Source organism: Salmo trutta, unplaced genomic scaffold, assembly GCF_901001165.1.
Source record: "Salmo trutta unplaced genomic scaffold, fSalTru1.1, whole genome shotgun sequence".
Taxonomy (NCBI): Eukaryota; Metazoa; Chordata; class Actinopteri; order Salmoniformes; family Salmonidae; genus Salmo; species Salmo trutta.
In genome coordinates, this window is record NW_021822962.1 from 4,475,443 (window position 1) to 4,499,489 (window position 24,047).

Sequence of the window (24,047 nt, forward strand, 5' to 3'; positions counted from 1 at the left end):
ACAGGTTAGAGTCACAATGGTCCTGGAGGAGGACCAGACAGACAGACAGGTTAGAGTCACAATGGTCCTGGAGGAGGACCAGACAGACAGACAGGTTAGAGTCACAATGGTCCTGGAGGAGGACCAGAAAGACAGACAGGTTAGAGTCACAATGGCACTGGAGGAGGACCAGACAGACAGACAGGTTAGAGTCACAATGGCCCTGGAGGAGGACCAGACAGACAGGTTAGAGTCACAATGGTCCTGGAGGAGGACCAGACAGACAGGTTAGAGTCACAATGGTCCTGGAGGAGGACCAGACAGACAGACAGACAGGTTAGAGTCACAATGGCCCTGGAGGAGGACCAGACAGACAGACAGACAGACAGGTTAGAGTCACAATGGTCCTGGAGGAGGACCAGACAGACAGACAGGTTAGAGTCACAATGGTCCTGGAGGAGGACCAGACAGACAGACAGGTTAGAGTCACAATGGCCCCGGAGGAGGACCAGACAGACAGACAGGTTAGAGTCACAATGGTCCTGGAGGAGGACCAGACAGACAGACAGGTTATAGTCGCCAATGGCCCTGGAGGAGGACCAGACAGACAGACAGACAGACAGGTTAGAGTCGCCAATGGCCCTGGAGGAGGACCAGACAGACAGACAGACAGACAGGTTAGAGTCACAATGGTCCTGGAGGAGGACCAGAAAGACAGACAGGTTAGAGTCACAATGGTCCTGGAGGATGACCAGACAGACAGACAGGTTAGAGTCACAATGGTCCTGGAGGAGGACCAGACAGACAGACAGGTTAGAGTCACAATGGTCCTGGAGGAGGACCAGACAGACAGAGAGGTTAGAGTCACAATGGTCCTGGAGGAGGACCAGACAGACAGACAGGTTAGAGTCACCAATGGTCCTGGAGGAGGACCAGAAAGACAGACAGACAGGTTAGAGTCACAATGGTCCTGGAGGAGGACCAGACAGACAGACAGGTTAGAGTCACAATGGCACTGGAGGAGGACCAGACAGACAGACAGACAGGTTAGAGTCACAATGGCCCTGGAGGAGGACCAGACAGACAGACAGGTTAGAGTCACAATGGTCCTGGAGGAGGACCAGACAGACAGACAGGTTAGAGTCACAATGGTCCTGGAGGAGGACCAGAAAGACAGACAGGTTAGAGTCACAATGGCACTGGAGGAGGACCAGACAGACAGACAGACAGACAGACAGGTTAGAGTCACAATAGCCCTGGAGGAGGACCAGAAAGACAGACAGGTTAGAGTCACAATGGCACTGGAGGAGGACCAGACAGACAGACAGACAGACAGGTTAGAGTCACAATAGCCCTGGAGGAGGACCAGACAGACAGACAGGTTAGAGTCACAATGGTCCTGGAGGAGGACCAGACAGACAGACAGGTTAGAGTCACAATGGTCCTGGATGAGGACCAGACAGACAGACAGGTTAGAGTCACAATGGCCCTGGAGGAGGACCAGACAGACAGACAGGTTAGAGTCACAATGGCCATGGAGGAGGACCAGACAGACAGGTTAGAGTCGCCAATGGCCCTGGAGGAGGACCAGACAGACAGACAGACAGACAGACAGGTTAGAGTCACAATGGTCCTGGAGGAGGACCAGACAGACAGACAGACAGACAGAGAGACAGGTTAGAGTCACAATGGTCCTGGAGGAGGACCAGACAGACAGACAGACAGACAGACAGACAGACAGACAGACAGGTTAGAGTCACAACGGCCCTGGAGGAGGACCAGACAGTACAGTTTTATTAGACCAGTAGACCTACAGTAAGAGATCTGTTTAATAAAGAGTCATACTGTACTGTACCTTCCAGTCTACATCCTCCCAGCCAATCAGACCTGTTTATAATAATGAACCATCCTACTGTACTGTACCTTCCAGTCTACATCCTCCCAGCCAATCAGACCTGTTTATAATAATGAACCATCCTACTGTACTGTACCATCCAGTCTACATCCTCCCAGCCAATCAGGTCTGTTTATAATAATGAACCATCCTACTGTACTGTACCATCCAGTCTACATCCTCCCAGCCAATCAGGTCTGTTTATAATAATGAACCATCCTACTGTACTGTAACTTCCAGTCTACATCCTCCCAGCCAATCAGATCTGTTTATAATAATGAACCATCCTACTGTATTGTACCATCCAGTCTACATCCTCCCAGCCAATCAGATCTGTTTATAATAATGAACCATCCTACTGTACTGTACCTTCCAGTCTACATCCTCCCAGCCAATCAGGTCTGTTTATAATAATGAACCATCCTACTGTACTGTACCTTCCAGTCTACATCCTCCCAGCCAATCAGGTCTGTTTATAATAATGAACCATCCTACTGTACTGTACCATCCAGTCTACATCCTCCCAGCCAATCAGGTCTGTTTATAATAATGAACCATCCTACTGTACTGTAACTTCCAGTCTACATCCTCCCAGCCAATCAGATCTGTTTATAATAATGAACCATCCTACTGTATTGTACCATCCAGTCTACATCCTCCCAGCCAATCAGATCTGTTTATAATAATGAACCATCCTACTGTACTGTACCTTCCAGTCTACATCCTCCCAGCCAATCAGGTCTGTTTATAATAATGAACCATCCTACTGTACTGTACCTTCCAGTCTACATCCTCCCAGCCAATCAGGTCTGTTTATAATAATGAACCATCCTACTGTACTGTACCATCCAGTCTACATCCTCCCAGCCAATCAGGTCTGTTTATAATAATGAACCATCCTACTGTACTGTACCTTCCAGTCTACATCCTCCCAGCCAATCAGATCTGTTTTGCTGCAGGAAGTCTGGAAGACAAAAGCAAGCGATCACTAACTCTCACTGACACACACACATTTCTGTCTTACGTGCTGTACGCTGGGGGTGCTGGTGTGTGTGTGTGTGTGTGTCTTACGTGCTGTACGTTGGGGGTGCTGGTGTGTGTGTGTGTGTGTGTCTTACGTGCTGTACGTTGGGGGTGCTGGTGTGTGTGTGTGTCTTACGTGCTGTACGTTGGGGGTGCTGGTGTGTGTGTGTGTCTTACGTGCTGAACGTTGGGGGTGCTAGTGTGTGTGTGTGTGTGTGTGTGTGTGTCTTACATGCTGTACGTTGGGGGTGCTAGTGTGTGTGTGTGTGTGTGTGTGTGTGTGTGTGTGTGTGTCTTACGTGCTATACGTTGGGGGTGCTAGTGTGTGTGTGTGTGTGTGTGTGTGTGTCTTACGTGCTGTACGTTGGGGGTGCTGAAGCTCCTTCTGATGTTTCTCCCTTTAACAGACAGAGCTTCCTTCACCGTCACCGCCTGATGACATCAATCAAACAAACTTTATTGTCCCCAGAGAGAAATGTGGTTGGCAGTGATCCATTTAGATACCTCCTTTACACAAACCACACAGGATTCACACATCTAAACTCATGGACGAAAAGAACATCATTTACCATATGTAACAGCAAGAGCCAGTACCATTCAACAGCGTGAAATGTGTGTGAAGTGTAGTGTGTGTGTGTGTGTGTGTGAAGCGTGTGTGTGTGAAGTGTGTGTGAGGTGTGTGTGAGGTGTGTATGTGTGAAGTGTGTGTGAAGTGTGTGTGTGAGAGGTACCTGTCGGAGTCTCTCCAGGCTCAGTATATTCTCCACCTCCAGAAGTCCTCTGGTGTATTGCTCTATGTAGGTCTGTCCACCCTGACTCTCCTCACCGTCTCCCCTCGCTGCTATGAGGGCCAGAGTCTCTCTCTCCTCAGGCTCCTCAGACGCCTGGACACAACATTATTACATTACAACACAATATTATTATACTACAACACAATATTATTATACTACAATACAACACAATATTATTATACTACAATACAACACAATATTATTATACTACAATACAACACAACATTATTATACTACAATACAACACAACATTATTATACTACAATACAACACAATATTATTATACTACAATACAACACAATATTATTATACTACAATACAACACAACATTATTATACTACAATACAACACAATATTATTATACTACAATACAACACAATATTATTATACTACAATACAACACAACATTATTATACTACAATACAACACAACATTATTATACTACAATACAACACAACATTATTATACTACAATACAACACAATATTATTATACTACAATACAACACAATATTATATACTACAATACAACACAACATTATTATACTACAATACAACACAACATTATTATACTACAATACAACACAATATTATTATACTACAATACAACACAATATTATTATACTACAATACAACACAACATTATTATACTACAATACAACACAATATTATTATACTACAATACAACACAATATTATTATACTACAATACAACACAACATTATTATACTACAATACAACACAACATTATTATACTACAATACAACACAATATTATTATACTACAATACAACACAATATTATTATACTACAATACAACACAACATTATTATACTACAATACAACACAATATTATTATACTACAATACAACACAACATTATTATACTACAATACAACACAACATTATTATACTACAATACAACACAATATTATTATACTACAATACAACACAATATTATTATACTACAATACAACACAATATTATTATACTACAATACAACACAATATTATTATACTACAATACAACACAATTTTATTATACTACAATACAACACAACATTATTATACTACAATACAACACAATATTATTATACTACAATACAACACAATATTATTATACTACAATACAACATTATTATACTACAATACAACATTATTATACTACAATACAACACAACATTATTATACTACAATACAACACAACATTATTATACTACAATACAACACAATATTATTATACTACATTACAACACAATATTATTATACTACAATACAACACAACATTATTATACTACAATGCAACACAATATTATTATACTACAATACAACACAATATTATTATACTACAATAAAACACAACATTATTATACTACAATACAACACAATATTATTATTATACTACAATACAACAATATTATTATACTACAACACAATATTATTATACTACAATACAACACAAAATTATTATACTACAAGAGAGTTAACCAAACTGTGTCCTAGGGTGGTGTAGAGGTCTATGAGAGTTAACCAAACTGTGTCCTAGGGTGGTACAGCTGTCTATGAGAGTTAACCAAACTGTGTCCTAGGGTGGTACAGCTGTCTATGAGAGTTAACCAAACTGTGTCCTAGGGTGGTGTAGAGGTCTATGAGAGTTAACCAAACTGTGTCCTAGGGTGGTGTAGAGGTCTATGCGAGTTAACCAAACTGTGTCCTAGGGTGGTGTAGAGGTCTAAGAGAGTTACCCAAACTGTGTCCTAGGGTGGTACAGCTGTCTATGAGAGTTAACCAAACTGTGTCCTAGGGTGGTACAGCTGTCTATGAGAGTTAACCAAACTGTGTCCTAGGGTGGTGTAGAGGTCTATGAGAGTTAGCCAAACTGTGTCCTAGGGTGGTGTAGAGGTCTATGAGAGTTAACCAAACTGTGTCCTAGGGTGGTACAGCTGTCTATGAGAGTTAACCAAACTGTGTCCTAGGGTGGTGTAGAGGTCTATGAGAGTTAACCAAACTGTGTCCTAGGGTGGTACAGCTGTCTATGAGAGTTAACCAAACTGTGTCCTAGGGTGGTGTAGAGGTCTAAGAGAGTTAACCAAACTGTGTCCTAGGGTGGTACAGCTGTCTATGAGAGTTAACCAAACTGTGTCCTAGGGTGGTACAGCTGTCTAAGAGAGTTAACCAAACTGTGTCCTAGGGTGGTGTAGAGGTCTATGAGAGTTAACCAAACTGTGTCCTAGGGTGGTATAGCTGTCTATGAGAGGTAACCAAACTGTGTCCTAGGGTGGTGTAGAGGACTATGAGAGTTAACCAAACTGTGTCCTAGGGTGGTACAGCTGTCTATGAGAGTTAACCAAACTGTGTCCTAGGGTGGTGTAGAGGTCTAAGAGAGTTAACCAAACTGTGTCCTAGGGTGGTACAGCTGTCTATGAGAGTTAACCAAACTGTGTCCTAGGGTGGTACAGCTGTCTATGAGAGTTAACCAAACTGTGTCCTAGGGTGGTACAGCTGTCTATGAGAGTTAACCAAACTGTGTCCTAGGGTGGTGTAGAGGTCTATGAGAGTTAACCAAACTGTGTCCTAGGGTGGTACAGCTGTCTATGAGAGTTAACCAAACTGTGTCCTAGGGTGGTACAGCTGTCTAATAGAGTTAACCAAACTGTGTCCTAGGGTGGTACAGCTGTCTAAGAGAGTTAACCAAACTGTGTCCTAGGGTGGTGTAGAGGTTTATGAGAGTTAACCAAACTGTGTCCTAGGGTGGTGTAGAGGTCTATGAGAGTTAACCAAACTGTGTCCTAGGGTGGTGTAGAGGTCTATGCGAGTTAACCAAACTGTGTCCTAGGGTGGTGTAGAGGTCTAAGAGAGTTACCCAAACTGTGTCCTAGGGTGGTACAGCTGTCTATGAGAGTTAACCAAACTGTGTCCTAGGGTGGTACAGCTGTCTATGAGAGTTAACCAAACTGTGTCCTAGGGTGGTGTAGAGGTCTATGAGAGTTAGCCAAACTGTGTCCTAGGGTGGTGTAGAGGTCTATGAGAGTTAACCAAACTGTGTCCTAGGGTGGTACAGCTGTCTATGAGAGTTAACCAAACTGTGTCCTAGGGTGGTGTAGAGGTCTATGAGAGTTAACCAAACTGTGTCCTAGGGTGGTACAGCTGTCTATGAGAGTTAACCAAACTGTGTCCTAGGGTGGTACAGCTGTCTATGAGAGTTAACCAAACTGTGTCCTAGGGTGGTACAGCTGTCTATGAGAGTTAACCAAACTGTGTCCTAGGGTGGTGTAGAGGTCTAAGAGAGTTAACCAAACTGTGTCCTAGGGTGGTGTAGAGGTCTAAGAGAGTTAACCAAACTGTGTCCTAGGGTGGTACAGCTGTCTAAGAGAGTTAACCAAACTGTGTCCTAGGGTGGTACAGCTGTCTATGAGAGTTAACCAAACTGTGTCCTAGGGTGGTACAGCTGTCTATGAGAGTTAACCAAACTGTGTCCTAGGGTGGTGTAGAGGTCTATGAGAGTTAACCAAACTGTGTCCTAGGGTGGTACAGCTGTCTAAGAGAGTTAACCAAACTGTGTCCTAGGGTGGTACAGCTGTCTAAGAGAGTTAACCAAACTGTGTCCTAGGGTGGTGTAGAGGTCTATGAGAGTTAACCAAACTGTGTCCTAGGGTGGTGTAGAGGTCTATGAGAGTTAACCAAACTGTGTCCTAGGGTGGTGTAGAGGTCTATGAGAGTTAACCAAACTGTGTCCTAGGGTGGTGTAGAGGTCTAAGAGAGTTACCCAAACTGTGTCCTAGGGTGGTACAGCTGTCTATGAGAGTTAACCAAACTGTGTCCTAGGGTGGTACAGCTGTCTATGAGTTAACCAAACTGTGTCCTAGGGTGGTGTAGAGGTCTATGAGAGTTAACCAAACTGTGTCCTAGGGTGGTACAGCTGTCTAAGAGAGTTAACCAAACTGTGTCCTAGGGTGGTGTAGAGGTCTATGAGAGTTAACCAAACTGTGTCCTAGGGTGGTATAGCTGTCTATGAGAGTTAACCAAACTGTGTCCTAGGGTGGTACAGCTGTCTATGAGAGTTAACCAAACTGTGTCCTAGGGTGGTGTAGAGGTCTATGAGAGTTAACCAAACTGTGTCCTAGGGTGGTGTAGAGGTCTATGAGAGTTAACCAAACTGTGTCCTAGGGTGGTACAGCTGTCTATGAGAGTTAACCAAACTGTGTCCTAGGGTGGTGTAGAGGTCTATGAGAGTTAACCAAACTGTGTCCTAGGGTGGTGTAGAGGTCTATGAGAGTTAACCAAACTGTGTCCTAGGGTGGTACAGCTGTCTATGAGAGTTAACCAAACTGTGTCCTAGGGTGGTACAGCTGTCTATGAGAGTTAACCAAACTGTGTCCTAGGGTGGTACAGCTGTCTATGAGAGTTAACCAAACTGTGTCCTAGGGTGGTATAGCTGTCTATGAGAGTTAACCAAACTGTGTCCTAGGGTGGTGTAGAGGTCTATGAGAGTTAACCAAACTGTGTCCTAGGGTGGTATAGCTGTCTATGAGAGTTAACCAAACTGTGTCCTAGGGTGGTGTAGAGGTCTATGAGAGTTAACCAAACTGTGTCCTAGGGTGGTACAGCTGTCTATGAGAGTTAACCAAACTGTGTCCAAGGGTGGTACAGCTGTCTAAGAGAGTTAACAATGTAGGCATGTTATTTTCTACTCCCTGTATATAGCCATGTTATTTTCTACTCCCTGTATATAGCCATGTTATTTTCTACTCCCTGTATATAGATAGCCATGTTATTTCTACTTCCTGTATATAGCCATGTTATTTTCTACTCCCTGTATATAGATAGCCATGTTATTTTCTACTCCCTGTATATAAATAGCCATGTTATTTTCTACTCTCTGTATATAGCCATGTTATTTCTACTCCCTGTATATAGATAGCCATGTTATTTTCTACTTCCTGTATATAGATAGCCATGTTATTTTCTACTTCCTGTATATAGCCATGTTATTTTCTACTCCCTGTATATAGATAGCCATGTTATTTTCTACTCCCTGTATATAGCCATGTTATTTTCTACTTCCTGTATATAGCCATGTTATTTTCTACTTCCTGTATATAGCCATGTTATTTTCTACTTCCTGTATATAGATAGCCATGTTATTTTCTACTTCCTGTATATAGGCATGTTATTTTCTACTTCCTGTATATAGATAGCCATGTTATTTTCTACTTCCTGTATATAGCCATGTTATTTTCTACTTCCTGTATATAGCCATGTTATTTTACTTGTTATTCACTGTCACAATTTTTTATTTTATCTTTTAACTGTGCATTGGTGGAAAAGGACCCGTACGAAAGCATTTCACCGTTAGTCTACACCTGTTGTCTACCAAGCATGTGACACATAACCTTTGATTTGATATAAAATATAACCTGTCTAATGAAATAAACCTAAAACATGTGAGAAGGGGGACTCCCTCACTCCTTAAAAAAATGAATCAACAATACTTTTATTGTACCATTATCTCTGGATACCAAAAATGAAATAAAAATAGTTTCTAACTTTATTTGGATACTAGTCCCCTGCAGATAGTTTAGACTAGTTATTGTTGGTATACTATATTTAACACAGTGACACTGACATCACACAGTAACAGTGAAGCTGTTTACCTTTGGTATATTAGACAGGATCTCATAGGTGACTCCACAGGAGTACAGTGTGTTCTTCAAGGACATCCTTCTCTTCAGACTCTGGGTGAAGCTCTACGGCAGAGAAAAACAACATGGTGGATCATTACTGAGTACAGTGTGTTCTTCAAGGACATCCTTCTCTTCAGACTCTGGGTGAAGCTCTACGGCAGAGAAAAACAACATGGTGGATCAGTACTGAGTACAGTGTGTTCTTCAAGGACATCCTTCTCTTCAGACTCTGGGTGAAGCTCTACGGCAGAGAAAAACAACATGGTGGATCAGTACTGAGTACACTACATCACAGACATGGAATAAAAAAAGACTATATTTTAAGGCTTCCTCATGAAAGCCTACCTGTTCTGCACATTGAGTAACAGGCTGCCAGACAGAGAGAGTTACAGGGCCGGATTCCTGGACAGAGGTGAAACCCAGTCCTAGCAGGCCTGTTAGTCCAGGACTAGGCTTAATCTGGGTCGGGGAAACCGGGCTTTAATGTTTCTCTAATCTAATCTAATTATGTGCTGTCAGCCATGTCAGTAGTCACCAGGCCGGTCAGGGCTGTTTGTTGTAGATGTTGACAGATGTTTGTCTGTCTGTCAGTCTGTGTGTGTGTGTGTCTGTCAGTCTATATGTGTGTCAGTGTGTGTGTGTGTGTGTGTCTCCAGTCCAGTCAGTGCAGACCTGTTTGTTGTAGATGTTGACAGAGATCCTCTTGCGGACCACCAGTTCCATGGAGGCAGGATGGCTGAGCTGCACCGTGGATTTAACGATCACGTAGATACGCTCGTTGGGTGACGTCACGCGGTTCAGGTGCACAGAGTCGTGGATGGATGAGTCCCAGGAGCACACCGCTGACACCTAGTGGCAGGAGGACAGATGACAGGAGGTATTTACCTGCTACACTGCACCCTGGAAAACACTCACAACTATTATTCTTAGGGTTGCAAAATTCCGGTAAGTTTCCCAAAATTATTCTCAGGTTTTCACAAAATCCTGATTGGAGGACTTCCGGGATTCCTGCATATTTCCTCCTGATTTCGGGAATCTTCCAACTGGGATTTCTGGAAAACGGGAAGTGGCCAGTGGACGCGCGCATGCACACACACACACCCTCTCTCTTGTACAGCTAACCTTGTGGGGACACACAATTCAGTCTAATTCAAAATCAAATTTTCCCTAACCCCTGACCCTAACCCTAACCTTAACCCTAAACCTAACCCTAGCTCCTAACCCTAAACCTAACCCTAGCTCCTAACTCTAAACCGAACCCTAGCTCCTAACCCTAGCTCCTAACCTTAACGTAACCTTAACCCTAAACCTAACCACAGCTCCTAACCCTAACCCTAGTTCCTAACCCTAAACCCTAACCCTAAACCTAGGTCCTAACCCTCATTCCTAAACCTAACTCTAGCTCCTAACCCTAGTTCCTAAACCTAACCCTTGCTCCTAACCCTAGCTCCTAACCCTAGCTCCTAACCCTAGCTCCTAACCCTAACCCTAGCTCCTAACTCTAAACCTAACCCTAGCTCCTAACCCTAAACCTAACACTAGCTCCTAACTCTAAACCTAACACTAGCTCCTAACCCTAGCTCCTAACCCTAAACCTAACCCTAGCTCCTAACTCTAAACCTAACCCTAGCTCCTGACTCTAAACCTAACCCTAGCTCCTAACTCTAAATCTAACCCTAGGTCCTAACTCTAAACCTAACCCTAGCTCCTAACCCTAGCTCCTAACTCTAAACCTAACCCTAGCTCCTAACCCTAGCTCCTAACCCTAGCTCCTAACTCTAAACCTAACCCTAGCTCCTAACCCTAGCTCCTAACTCTAAACCTAACCCTAGCTCCTAAACCTAACCCTAGCTCCTAACTCTAAACCTAACACTAGCTCCTAACCCTAGCTCCTAACCCTAACCCTAGCTCCTAACTCTAAACCTAACCCAATGCTCCTAACCCTAAACCTAACACTAGCTCCTAACTCTAAACCTAACCCTAGCTCCTAACCCTAGCTCCTAACTCTAAACCTAACCCTAGCTCCTAACCCTAGCTCCTAACTCTAAACCTAACCCTAGCTCCTAACTCTAAACCTAACCCTAGCTCCTAACTCTAAACCTAACCCTAGCTCCTAACTCTAAACCTAACACTAGCTCCTAACCCTAGCTCCTAACCCTAGCTCCTAACCCTAAACCTAACCCTAGCTCCTAACTCTAAACCTAACCCAAGCTCCTAACCCTAGCTCCTAACTCTAAACCTAACCCTAAACCTAGCTCCTAACCCTAGCTCCTAACCCTAGCTCCTAACTCTAAACCTAACCCTAGCTCCTAACCCTAGCTCCTAACTCTAAACCTAACCCTAGCTCCTAACTCTAAACCTAACCCTAGCTCCTAACCCTAGCTCCTAACCCTAAACCTAACCCTAGCTCCTAACCCTAGCTTTTAACCCTTAACGTAACCTTAACCCTAAACCCCCTAGTAACCTCGTGGGGACCAACAAAATGTCCCCAGTTGGTCAATTTTCTTTTGGTCCCCACAATATTTTTTTGTGGGACTTCTGGTCCCCACAAGAATAGTTAAACACGTCCACACACAGACATACACAGACCTACACACACACAGTACTCTACCTCGTCATCACTGTGTCTGATGATTGGCAGGTAGAAGAACTGGCTGCCGTGCTCTTTGGGTAGGATAGAGTTAACCCCGGCAGCGTTGGGTCCTGTTAACTGTTGATTCACTGTCAGGTTGTCTGCTGTAGAGATACAGTCTGATGTTAGAGGTTAGGTCCTGTTAACTGTTGATTCACTGTCAGGTTGTCTGCTGTAGAGGTACAGTCTGATGTCAGAGGTTAGGTCCTGTTAACTGTTGATTCACTGTCAGGTTGTCTGCTGTAGAGGTACAGTCTGATGTTAGAGGATAGGTCCTGTTAACTGTTGATTCACTGTCAGGTTGTCTGCTGTAGAGATACAGTCTGATGTTAGAGGTTAGGTCCTGTTAACTGTTGATTCACTGTCAGGTTGTCTGCTGTAGAGGTACAGTCTGATGTTAGAGGTTAGGTCCTGTTAACTGTTGATTCACTGTCAGGTTGTCTGCTGTAGAGGTGCAGTTGGACTATGATGGTTGTAATTCTTCAGTCCAGTGAGACATAAAGTGGTTCAGTGCCACTATTAAGGTGATTCCAGGCCTTACCATTCAGGTCCAGGAAGAGGACAGGGATGTGAGCTTCCATCCCAGCAGAGGGAGCCCTGCAACAGTGAAACAGTAGAACACAGAGTCAGATCACTTTAAACAGTACTACAGAGAGACAAACTCTAAGGTTGTGTAATGTAGAAAAGCAGACATCCATTCAGTGATTATTTGATTGTGTGTATTACAGAATGACCACCAGACTGACCAGTGAGCAGGAGCACCAGGTATGCCACTGCCAGGCGCAGGCACCAGTACAGCGTTCCTTTCCTCAGTCAGCCCTACCCACTGTTCCACCAGCCTGGCCTCTCTCTCCATGTCCTCTTCTGACTTCTCTAGAGAGACAGAGACAGAGAGAGAGACAGAGAGACAGAGACAGAGAGACAGAGACAGAGAGAGAGACAGAGAGACAGAGACAGAGAGAGAGACAGAGACAGAGAGAGAGACAGAGAGACAGAGAGAGAGACAGAGAGAGAGAGACAGAGAGACAGAGACAGAGAGAGAGAATGAGACAGAGAGAGACAGAGACAGAGAGGAGTGTGAGGACGAGGTGTGTAACAGAAACCAAGTCCCAAAAGGGAAAAACCTGCCCACTAAGAACGCTGAATAAGCTGAATGAAGACAGGACTGATACAGGTCCAGAGTACAGCTGTATAGTCCAGAACACTGAATAAGCTGAATGAAGACAGGACTGATACAGGTCCAGAGTAGAGCTGTATAGTCCAGAACGCTGAATAAGCTGAATAAAGACAGGACTGATACAGGTCCAGAGTAGAGCTGTATAGTCCAGAACGCTGAATAAAGACAGGACTGATACAGGTCCAGAGTAGAGCTGTATAGTCCAGAACGCTGAATAAGCTGAATGAAGACAGGACTGATACAGGTCCAGAGTAGAGCTGTATAGTCCAGAACGCTGAATAAAGACAGGACTGATACAGGTCCAGAGTAGAGCTGTATAGTCCAGAACGCTGAATAAAGACAGGACTGATACAGGTCCAGAGTAGAGCTGTATAGTCCAGAACGCTGAATGAAGACAGGACTGATACAGGTCCAGAGTAGAGCTGTATAGTCCAGAACGCTGAATAAGCTGAATAAAGACAGGACTGATACAGGTCCAGAGTAGAGCTGTATAGTCCAGAACGCTGAATGAAGACAGGACTGATACAGGTCCAGAGTAGAGCTGTATAGTCCAGAACGCTGAATAAAGACAGGACTGATACAGGTCCAGAGTAGAGCTGTATAGTCCAGAACACTGAATAAGCTGAATGAAGACAGGACTGATACAGGTCCAGAGTAGAGCTGTATAGTCCAGAACGCTGAATAAAGACAGGACTGATACAGGTCCAGAGTAGAGCTGTATAGTCCAGAACGCTGAATAAAGACAGGACTGATACAGGTCCAGAGTACAGCTGTATAGTCCAGAACGCTGAATACGCTGAATAAAGACAGGACTGATACAGGTCCAGAGTAGAGCTGTATAGTCCAGAACGCTGAATAAAGACAGGACTGATACAGGTCCAGAGTAGAGCTGTATAGTCCAGAACGCTGAATAAAGACAGGACTGATACAGGTCCAGAGTAGAGCTGTATAGTCCAGAACACTGAATAAGCTGAATAAAGACAGGACTGATACAGGTCCAGAGTAGAGCTGTATAGTCCAGAACGCTGAATGAAGACAGGACTGATACAGGTCCAGAGTAGAGCTGTATAGTCCAGAACGCTGAATAAAGACAGGACTGATACAGGTCCAGAGTAGAGCTGTATAGTCCAGAACGCTGAATAAAGACAGGACTGATACAGGTCCAGAGTAGAGCTGTATAGTCCAGAACGCTGAATAAGCTGAATAAAGACAGGACTGATACAGGTCCAGAGTAGAGCTGTATAGTCCAGAACGCTGAATAAAGACAAGGACTGATACAGGTCCAGAAGTAGAGCTGTATAGTCCAGAACACTGAATAAAGACAGGACTGATACAGGTCCAGAGTAGAGCTGTATAGTCCAGAACGCTGAATAAGCTGAATAAAGACAGGACTGATACAGGTCCAGAGTAGAGCTGTATAGTCCAGAACCTGAATAAGCTGAATGAAGACAGGACTGATACAGGTCCAGAGTAGAGCTGTATAGTCCAGAACGCTGAACGAAGACAGGACTGATACAGGTCCAGAGTAGAGCTTAATAGGTCCAGAACGCTGAATAAAGCTGAATAAAGACAGGACTGATACAGGTCCAGAGTAGAGCTGTATAGTCCAGAACGCTGAATAAGCTGAATGAAGACAGGACTGATACAGGTCCAGAGTAGAGCTGTATAGTCCAGAACGCTGAATAAAGACAGGACGGATACAGGTCCAGAGTAGAGCTGTATAGTCCAGAACGCTGAAGGAAGACAGGACTGATACAGGTCCAGAGTAGAGCTGTATAGTCCAGAACGCTGAATAAAGACGGACTGATACAGGTCCAGAGTAGAGCTGTATAGTCCAGAACGCTGAATAAAGACAGGACTGATACAGTCCATAGTAGAGCTGTATAGTCCAGAACGCTGAATAAAGACAGGACTGATACAGGTCCAGAGTAGAGCTGTATAGTCCAGAACGCTGAATAAGCTGAATAAAGACAGGACTGATACAGGTCCAGAGTAGAGCTGTATAGTCCAGAACGCTGAATAAAGACAGGACTGATACAGGTCCAGAGTAGAGCTGTATAGTCCAGAACACTGAATAAAGACAGGACTGATACAGGTCCAGAGTAGAGCTGTATAGTCCAGAACGCTGAATAAGCTGAATAAAGACAGGACTGATACAGGTCCAGAGTAGAGCTGTATAGTCCAGAACGCTGAATAAGCTGAATGAAGACAGGACTGATACAGGTCCAGAGTAGAGCTGTATAGTCCAGAACGCTGAACGAAGACAGGACTGATACAGGTCCAGAGTAGAGCTGTATAGTCCAGAACGCTGAATAAGCTGAATAAAGACAGGACTGATACAGGTCCAGAGTAGAGCTGTATAGTCCAGAACGCTGAATAAGCTGAATGAAGACAGGACTGATACAGGTCCAGAGTAGAGCTGTATAGTCCAGAACGCTGAATAAAGACAGGACTGATACAGGTCCAGAGTAGAGCTGTATAGTCCAGAACGCTGAATGAAGACAGGACTGATACAGGTCCAGAGTAGAGCTGTATAGTCCAGAACGCTGAATAAAGACAGGACTGATACAGGTCCAGAGTAGAGCTGTATAGTCCAGAACGCTGAATAAAGACAGGACTGATACAGGTCCAGAGTAGAGCTGTATAGTCCAGAACGCTGAATGAAGACAGGACTGATACAGGTCCAGAGTAGAGCTGTATAGTCCAGAACGCTGAATAAGCTGAATAAAGACAGGACTGATACAGGTCCAGAGTAGAGCTGTATAGTCCAGAACGCTGAATAAAGACAGGACTGATACAGGTCCAGAGTAGAGCTGTATAGTCCAGAACGCTGAATAAAGACAGGACTGATACAGGTCCAGAGTAGAGCTGTATAGTCCAGAACGCTGAATAAGCTGAATAAGACAGGACTGATACAGGTCCAGAGTAGAGCTGTATAGTCCAGAACGCTGAATAAGCTGAATAAAGACAGGACTGATACAGGTCCAGAGTAGAGCTGTATAGTCCCAGAACGCTGAATAAGCTGAATGAAGACAGGACTGATACAGGTCCAGCGTAGAGCTGTATAGTCCAGAACGCTGAATAAAGACAGGACTGATACAGGTCCAGAGTAGAGCTGTATAGTCCAGAACGCTGAATAAAGACAGGACTGATACAGGTCCAGAGTAGAGCTGTATAGTCCAGAACGCTGAATAAGCTGAATGAAGACAGGACTGATACAGGTCCAGAGTAGAGCTGTATAGTCCAGAACGCTGAATAAAGACAGGACTGATACAGGTCCAGAGTAGAGCTGTATAGTCCAGAACGCTGAATAAAGACAGGACTGATACAGGTCCAGAGTAGAGCTGTATAGTCCAGAACGCTGAATAAGCTGAATGAAGACAGGACTGATACAGGTCCAGAGTAGAGCTGTATAGTCCAGAACGCTGAATAAAGACAGGACTGATACAGGTCCAGAGTAGAGCTGTATAGTCCAGAACGCTGAATAAAGACAGGACTGTTACAGGTCCAGAGTAGAGCTGTATAGTCCAGAACGCTGAATAAAGACAGGACTGTTACAGGTCCAGAGTAGAGCTGTATAGTCCAGAACGCTGAATAAAGACAGGACTGATACAGGTCCAGAGCTGTATAGTCCAGAACGCTGAATAAGCTGAATGAAGACAGGACTGATACAGGTCCAGAGTAGAGCTGTATAGTCCAGAACGCTGAATAAAGACAGGACTGATACAGGTCCAGAGTAGAGCTGTATAGTCCAGAACGCTGAATAAGACAGGGCTGATACAGGTCCAGAGTAGAGCTGTATAGTCCAGAACGCTGAATAAAGACAGGACTGATACAGGTCCAGAGTAGAGCTGTATAGTCCAGAACGCTGAATAAGCTGAATGAAGACAGGACTGATACAGGTCCAGAGTAGAGCTGTATAGTCCAGAACGCTGAATAAGCTGAATGAAGACAGGACTGATACAGGTCCAGAGTAGAGCTGTATAGTCCAGAACACTGAATAAAGACAGGACTGATACAGGTCCAGAGTAGAGCTGTATAGTCCAGAACGCTGAATTAGCTGAATGAAGACAGGACTGATACAGGTCCAGAGTAGAGCTGTATAGTCCAGAACGCTGAATGAAGACAGGACTGATACAGGTCCAGAGTAGAGCTGTATAGTCCAGAACGCTGAATAAAGACAGGACTGATACAGGTCCAGAGTAGAGCTGTATAGTCCAGAACACTGAATAAGCTGAATGAAGACAGGACTGATACAGGTCCAGAGTAGAGCTGTATAGTCCAGAACACTGAATAAGCTGAATAAAGACAGGACTGATACAGGTCCAGAGTAGAGCTGTATAGTCCAGAACGCTGAATAAAGACAGGACTGATACAGGTCCAGAGTAGAGCTGTATAGTCCAGAACGCTGAATAAAGACAGGACTGATACAGGTCCAGAGTAGAGCTGTATAGTCCAGAACGCTGAATAAAGACAGGACTGATACAGGTCCAGAGTAGAGCTGTATAGTCCAGAACGCTGAATAAGCTGAATGAAGACAGGACTGATACAGGTCCAGAGTAGAGCTGTATAGTCCAGAACACTGAATAAGCTGAATGAAGACAGGACTGATACAGGTCCAGAGTAGAGCTGTATAGTCCAGAACGCTGAATTAGCTGAATGAAGACAGGACTGATACAGGTCCAGAGTAGAGCTGTATAGTCCAGAACACTGAATAAGCTGAATAAAGACAGGACTGATACAGGTCCAGAGTAGAGCTGTATAGTCCAGAACGCTGAATAAGCTGAATAAAGACAGGACTGATACAGGTCCAGAGTAGAGCTGTATAGTCCAGAACGCTGAATAAGCTGAATGAAGACAGGACTGATACAGGTCCAGAGTAGAGCTGTATAGTCCAGAACGCTGAATAAAGACAGGACTGATACAGGTCCAGAGTAGAGCTGTATAGTCCAGAACGCTGAATAAAGACAGGACTGATACAGGTCCAGAGTAGAGCTGTATAGTCCAGAACGCTGAATAAAGACAGGACTGATACAGGTCCAGAGTAGAGCTGTATAGTCCAGAACGCTGAATAAGCTGAATAAAGACAGGACTGATACAGGTCCAGAGTAGAGCTGTATAGTCCAGAACGCTGAATAAAGACAGGACTGATACAGGTCCAGAGTAGAGCTGTATAGTCCAGAACGCTGAATTAGCTGAATGAAGACAGGACTGATACAGGTCCAGAGTAGAGCTGTATAGTCCAGAACGCTGAATAAGCTGAATAAAGACAGGACTGATACAGGTCCAGAGTAGAGCTGTATAGTCCAGACCTGGGACCCACCCTGTTTGTTGATGATCTTGTTGATCTGCTCGTCCAGGTACTCTCGTCGTTTGATGAGGGCCTCAGACCAGCGGTCCCTCACACAGTTCAGGTCCTCCTCCTGCAGGCCAACAGAAGACATCATCAGTGTCAGCAGGACTCTGTCCAGTATCAGTAACAAAGCATTACCAGGGTCTGGTTCAGTGGTCTGTATCATTACAGGACCTTCAATGGCAGATTCCTACTTCCTTCCCCAGTAGACCCCACATCACCTCTGTGAGAAGACACAGTGGGAGGCCCTAGGAGCCTGGTCAAAATTAATCCTCTTTCTCAAAGTCTATTGAAAAAAAGTCCCAAACTCTATCAGGAAATGGAATGGCTCCCAGGCTCAGAGCCTTTAATGTACTGTTGGCTGATTAAAAGATGACATCACCATGATCAAACTACCCACCCAGCACCATAACAACCACACACATGCACACTCCACCCCCATTCCTGAGCTCAACTCCACTGTCATGCAAAATGAGTCATGCATGGATGCAGCAATGCGTTGGTTATGTGATTGTGGTACAACAAGTCTCCTGCAGCAGCTCTTGAGTGGCGGGTTGAGAAGCAGACAGGAAGGAAGTTAGTGTGTTGTTTTAACCTGAGGGGTGGTAGGACCGAGAGACAGACTAGAACACAGACAGACAGACACCAGGGCACTGTGGAGTGGGAGGAAAGAAACCCAGAATATGAGGGATCTATCTGGGCTGGGGTGATGCCTTAAAAACATTCTCCAATCATTTTCTTTGTTTGGGTGACATTATTTAGTTGGACCAGTGCCATCCGTGTCCAATATTGTGCTTGAAGGCAAGAGTTCTCCTCCAAAAGTGCACAACATTATCCAATCATGTTCCACTCTGTGAGGCCGGACCTAGGACCAGGAGTTTGTCCTGAACACTAGACCTGACTAGGGAAAACTACCCGCTACTCCTCTTGCCTCCTGTCTCCTACCCCTCTAGTCTCCTGTCTCCTACCCCCTACTCCTCTAGCCTCCTACTCCTCTAGTCTCCTGTCTCCTACCCCCTACTCCTCTAGCCTCCTGTCTCCTACTCCTCTAGCCTCCTGTCTCCTACCCCCTACTCCTCTAGCCTCCTGTCTCCTACACCTCTAGTCTCCTGTCTCCTACTCCCTACCCCTCTAGTCTCCTGTCTCCTACCCCCTACTCCTCTAGTCTCCTGTCTCCTACCCCTCTAGTCTCCTGTCTCCTACCCCTCTAGTCTCCTGTCTCCTACCCCCTACTCCTCTAGTCTCCTGTCTCCTACCCCTCTAGTCTCCTGTCTCCTACCCCCTACCCTCTAGTCTCCTGTCTCCTAAACCCTCTAGTCTCCTGTCTACTACCCCCTACTCCTCTAGTCTCCTGTCTCCTACCCCCTACTCCTCTAGTCTCCTGTCTCCTACTCCTCTACTCTCCTGTCTCCTACCCCTACTCCTCTAGCCTCCTGTCTCCTACCCCCTACTCCTCTAGTCTCCTGTCTCCTACCCCTCTAGTCTCCTGTCTCCTACCCCCTACCCCTCTAGTCTCCTGTCTCCTACTCCTCTAGTCTCCTGTCTCCTACCCCCTACTCCTCTACTCTCCTGTCTCCTACCCCTACTCCTCTAGTCTCCTGTCTCCTACCCCTCTAGTCTCCTGTCTCCTACCCCCCCTACTCCTCTAGTCTCCTGTCTCCTACCCCCTACTCCTCTAGTCTCCTGTCTCTTACCCCCTACTCCTCTAGTCTCCTGTCTCCTACCCCCTACTCCTCTAGTCTCCTGTCTCCTACCCCCTACTCCTCTAGTCTCCTGTCTCCTACCCCCTACTCCTCTAGGCCTCCTGTCTCCTACCCCTCTAGTCCTCTCTACTCCTCTAGTCCTCCTGTCTCCTACTTCCTCCTAGTCTCCTGTCCCCTACCCTCTAGCCTCCTGTCCTCCTACCCCTCTAGTCTCCTGTCTCCTACCCCCATACTCTCTAGCTCTCCTGTCTCCTACTCCTCTAGTCTCCTGTCTCCTAACTTCCTCTAGCCTCCTGTCTCCTACCACTAGTCTCCTGTCTCCTAACCCCATACTCCTCTAGCCTCCTGTCTCCTCCTAACCCTCTACTAGCCTCCTGTCTCCTACCCCCTACATACTCCTCTAGCCTCCTGTCTCCTACCCCTCTAGTCTCCTGTCTCCTACCCCCTACTCCTCTAGCCTCCTGTCTCCTACCCCCTACTCCTCTAGTCTCCTGTCTCCTACTCCTCTAGTCTCCTGTCTCCTACCCCCTACTCCTCTAGCCTCCTGTCTCCTACCCCTCTAGCCTCCTGTCTCCTACCCCCCTACTCCTCTAGCCTTCCTGTCTCCCTACCCCTCTAGTCCATCCGTGCCTCCTACCCCCTACTTCCTCTTAGCCTCCTGTCTCCTACCCCCTACTCCTCTAGTCTCCTGTCTCCTACTCCTCTAGCCTCCTGTCTCCTACCCCTCTAGCCTCCTGTCTCCTTCCCCTCTAGTCTCCTGTCTCCTACCCCTCTAGTCTCCTACCCCCTACTCCTCTAGCCTCCTGTCTCCTACCCCTCTAGTCTCCTACCCCCTACTCCTCTAGCCTCCTGTCTCCTACCCCTCTAGTCTCCTGTCTCCTACCCCCTACTCCCTAGCCTCCTGTCTCCTACCCCCTACTCCTCTAGCCTCCTGTCTCCTACTCCTCTAGCCTCCTGTCTCCTACCCCTCTAGTCTCCTGTCTCCTACCCCCTACTCCTCTAGCCTCCTGTCTCCTACCCCTCTAGCCTCCTGTCTCCTTCCCCTCTAGTCTCCTGTCTCCTACCCCTCTAGTCTCCTACCCCCTACTCCTCTAGCCTCCTGTCTCCTACCCCTCTAGTCCTCCACCCCCTACTCCCTCTGCCTGCCTCCTGTCTCCTACCCCTCTAGTCTCCTGTCTCCTACCCCCCCTACCTCCTCTAGCCTCCTGTCTCCTACCCCTCTCCTCCTGTCTCCTACCTCCCTAGCCTCCTGTCTCCTACCCCCTACTCCTCTAGCCTCCTGTCTCCTACCCCCTACTCCTCTAGTCTCCTGTCTCCTACCCCCTACTCCTCTAGCCTCCTGTCTCCTACCCCTCTAGTCTCCTGTCTCCTACTCCTCTAGTCTCCTGTCTCCTACCCCTCTAGCCTCCTGTCTCCTACCCCTCTAGCCTCCTGTCTCCTACCCCCTACTCCTCTAGCCTCCTGTCTCCTACTCCTCTAGCCTCCTGTCTCCTCCCCCCTACTCCTCTAGTCTCCTGTCTCCTACCCCCTACTCCTCTAGTCTCCTGTCTCCTACCCCCTACTCCTCTAGCCTCCTGTCTCCTACCCCTCTAGTCTCCTGTCTCCTACCCCTCTAGCCTCTTGTCTCCTACCCCCTACTCCTCTAGCCTCCTGTCTCCTACCCCTCTAGCCTCCTGTCTCCTACCCCCCTACTCCTCTAGCCTCCTGTCTCCTACCCCTCTAGTCTCCTGCCTCCTACCCCCTACTCCTCTAGCCTCCTGTCTCCTACCCCTCTAGCCTCCTGTCTCCTACCCCCTACTCCTCTAGCCTCCTGTCTCCTACCCCTCTAGCCTCCTGACTCCTACCCCCCTACTCCTCTAGCCTCCTGTCTCCTACCCCTCTACTCTCCTGTCTCCTACCCCTACCCCTCTAGTCTCCTACCCCCTACTCCTCTAGCCTCCCCCCTACTCCCCCCTACTCCTCTAGTCTCCTGTCTCCTACCCCCTACTCCTCTAGCCTCCTGTCTCCTACCCCTCTAGTCTCCTGTCTCCTACTCCTCTAGTCTCCTACCCCTTACTCCTCTAGTCTCCTACCCCCTCTAGTCTCCTGTCTCCTACCCCCTACTCCTCTAGCCTCCTGTCTCCTACCCCTCTAGTCTCCTGTCTCCTACCCCCTACTCCTCTAGTCCTCCTGTCTCCTACCCCTCTAGTCTCCTGTCTCCTACCCCCTACTCCTCTAGCCTCCTGTCTCCTACCCCCTACTCCTCTAGTCTCCTGTCTCCTACCCCTCTAGCCTCCTGTCTCCTACCCCCTACTCTAGTCTCCTGTCTCCTACTCCTCTAGTCTCCTGTCTCCTACCCCCTACTCCTCTAGTCTCCTGTCTCTTACCCCCTACTCCTCTAGTCTCCTGTCTCCTACCCCCTACTCCTCTAGTCTCCTGTCTCCTACCCCCTACTCCTCTAGCCTCCTGTCTCCTACCCCTCTAGTCTCCTACTCCTCTAGTCTCCTGTCTCCTACTCCTCTAGTCTCCTGTCCCGTACCCCTCTAGCCTCCTGTCTCCTACCCCTCTAGTCTCCTGTCTCCTACCCCCTACTCCTCTAGTCTCCTGTCTCCTACTCCTCTAGCCTCCTGTCTCCTACCCCTCTAGTCTCCTGTCTCCTAACCCCTACTCCTCTAGCCTCCTGTCTCCTACCCCTCTAGCCTCCTGTCTCCTACCCCCTACTCCTCTAGCCTCCTGTCTCCTACCCCTCTAGTCTCCTGTCTCCTACCCCCTACTCCTCTAGCCTCCTGTCTCCTACCCCTACTCCTCTAGTCTCCTGTCTCCCTACTCCTCTAGTCTCCTGTCTCCTACCCCCTACTCCTCTAGCCTCCTGTCTCCTACCCCTCTAGCCTCCTGTCTCCTACCCCCTACTCCTCTAGCCTCCTGTCTCCTACCCCTCTAGTCTCCTGCCTCCTACCCCCTACTCCTCTAGCCTCCTGTCTCCTACCCCCTACTCCTCTAGCCTCCTGTCTCCTACCCCTCTAGTCTCCTGTCTCCTACTCCTCTAGTCTCCTACCCCCTACTCCTCTAGTCTCCTACCCCTCTAGTCTCCTGTCTCCTACCCCCTACTCCTCTAGTCTCCTACCCCTCTAGCCTCCTGTCTCCTACCCCCTACTCCTCTAGTCTCCTACCCCTCTAGCCTCCTGTCTCCTACCCCCTACTCCTCTAGTCTCCTGTCTCCTACCCCCTACTCCTCTAGTCTCCTGTCTCCTACCCCCTCTAGCCTCCTGTCTCCTACCCCCTACTCCTCTAGCCTCCTGTCTCCTACCCCTCTAGTCTCCTGTCTCCTACCCCCTACTCCTCTAGTCTCCTTTCTCCTACCCCTCTAGTCTCCTACCCCTACTCCTCTAGCCTCCTGTCTCCTACCCCTCTAGTCTCCTGTCTCCTACCCCCTACTCCTCTAAGCCTCCTGTGCTCCTACCCCTCTACCTCCTGTCTCCTACCCCTCTCTACTTCATCCTAGTCCTCCCTGTCTCCTACTCCTCTAGCCTCCTGCTCCTCCCCCCTACTCCTCATAGTCTCCTGTCTCCTATAACCCCCTACCTCCCTCTAGTCTCCTGTCTCCTACCCCCTACTCCTCTAAGCCTTCCTGGCTCCTACCCCTCTAGTCTCCTGCCTCCTACCCCTCTAGCCTCCTGTCTCCTACCCCCTACTCCTCTAGCCTCCTGTCTCCTACCCCTCTAGTCTCCTGCCTCCTACCCCCTACTCCTCTAGCCTCCTGTCTCCTACCCCTCTAGCCTCCTGTCTCCTACCCCTCTAGTCTCCTGTCTCCTACCCCCTACTCCTCTAGTCTCCTGTC

General features: G+C 46.9%; 1 protein-coding gene across 1 annotated transcript in view; it reads right to left on the reverse strand.

Moving 5' to 3' along the window:
- kif13a (kinesin family member 13A) overlaps positions 1–24,047 on the reverse strand; it is a 193,686-nt gene that overhangs the window by 8,883 nt on the left and 160,756 nt on the right. The window contains exons 27-35 of the mRNA XM_029746847.1: positions 18,498–18,597; positions 12,744–12,870; positions 12,539–12,594; positions 11,977–12,101; positions 10,038–10,214; positions 9,336–9,428; positions 3,628–3,780; positions 3,251–3,328; positions 2,787–2,837 (exon numbers count right to left, since the gene is read on the reverse strand). Coding sequence (XP_029602707.1) covers positions 2,787–2,837; positions 3,251–3,328; positions 3,628–3,780; positions 9,336–9,428; positions 10,038–10,214; positions 11,977–12,101; positions 12,539–12,594; positions 12,744–12,870; positions 18,498–18,597 — 960 coding nt within the window. The remainder of the gene's footprint in view (positions 1–2,786; positions 2,838–3,250; positions 3,329–3,627; positions 3,781–9,335; positions 9,429–10,037; positions 10,215–11,976; positions 12,102–12,538; positions 12,595–12,743; positions 12,871–18,497; positions 18,598–24,047) is intronic.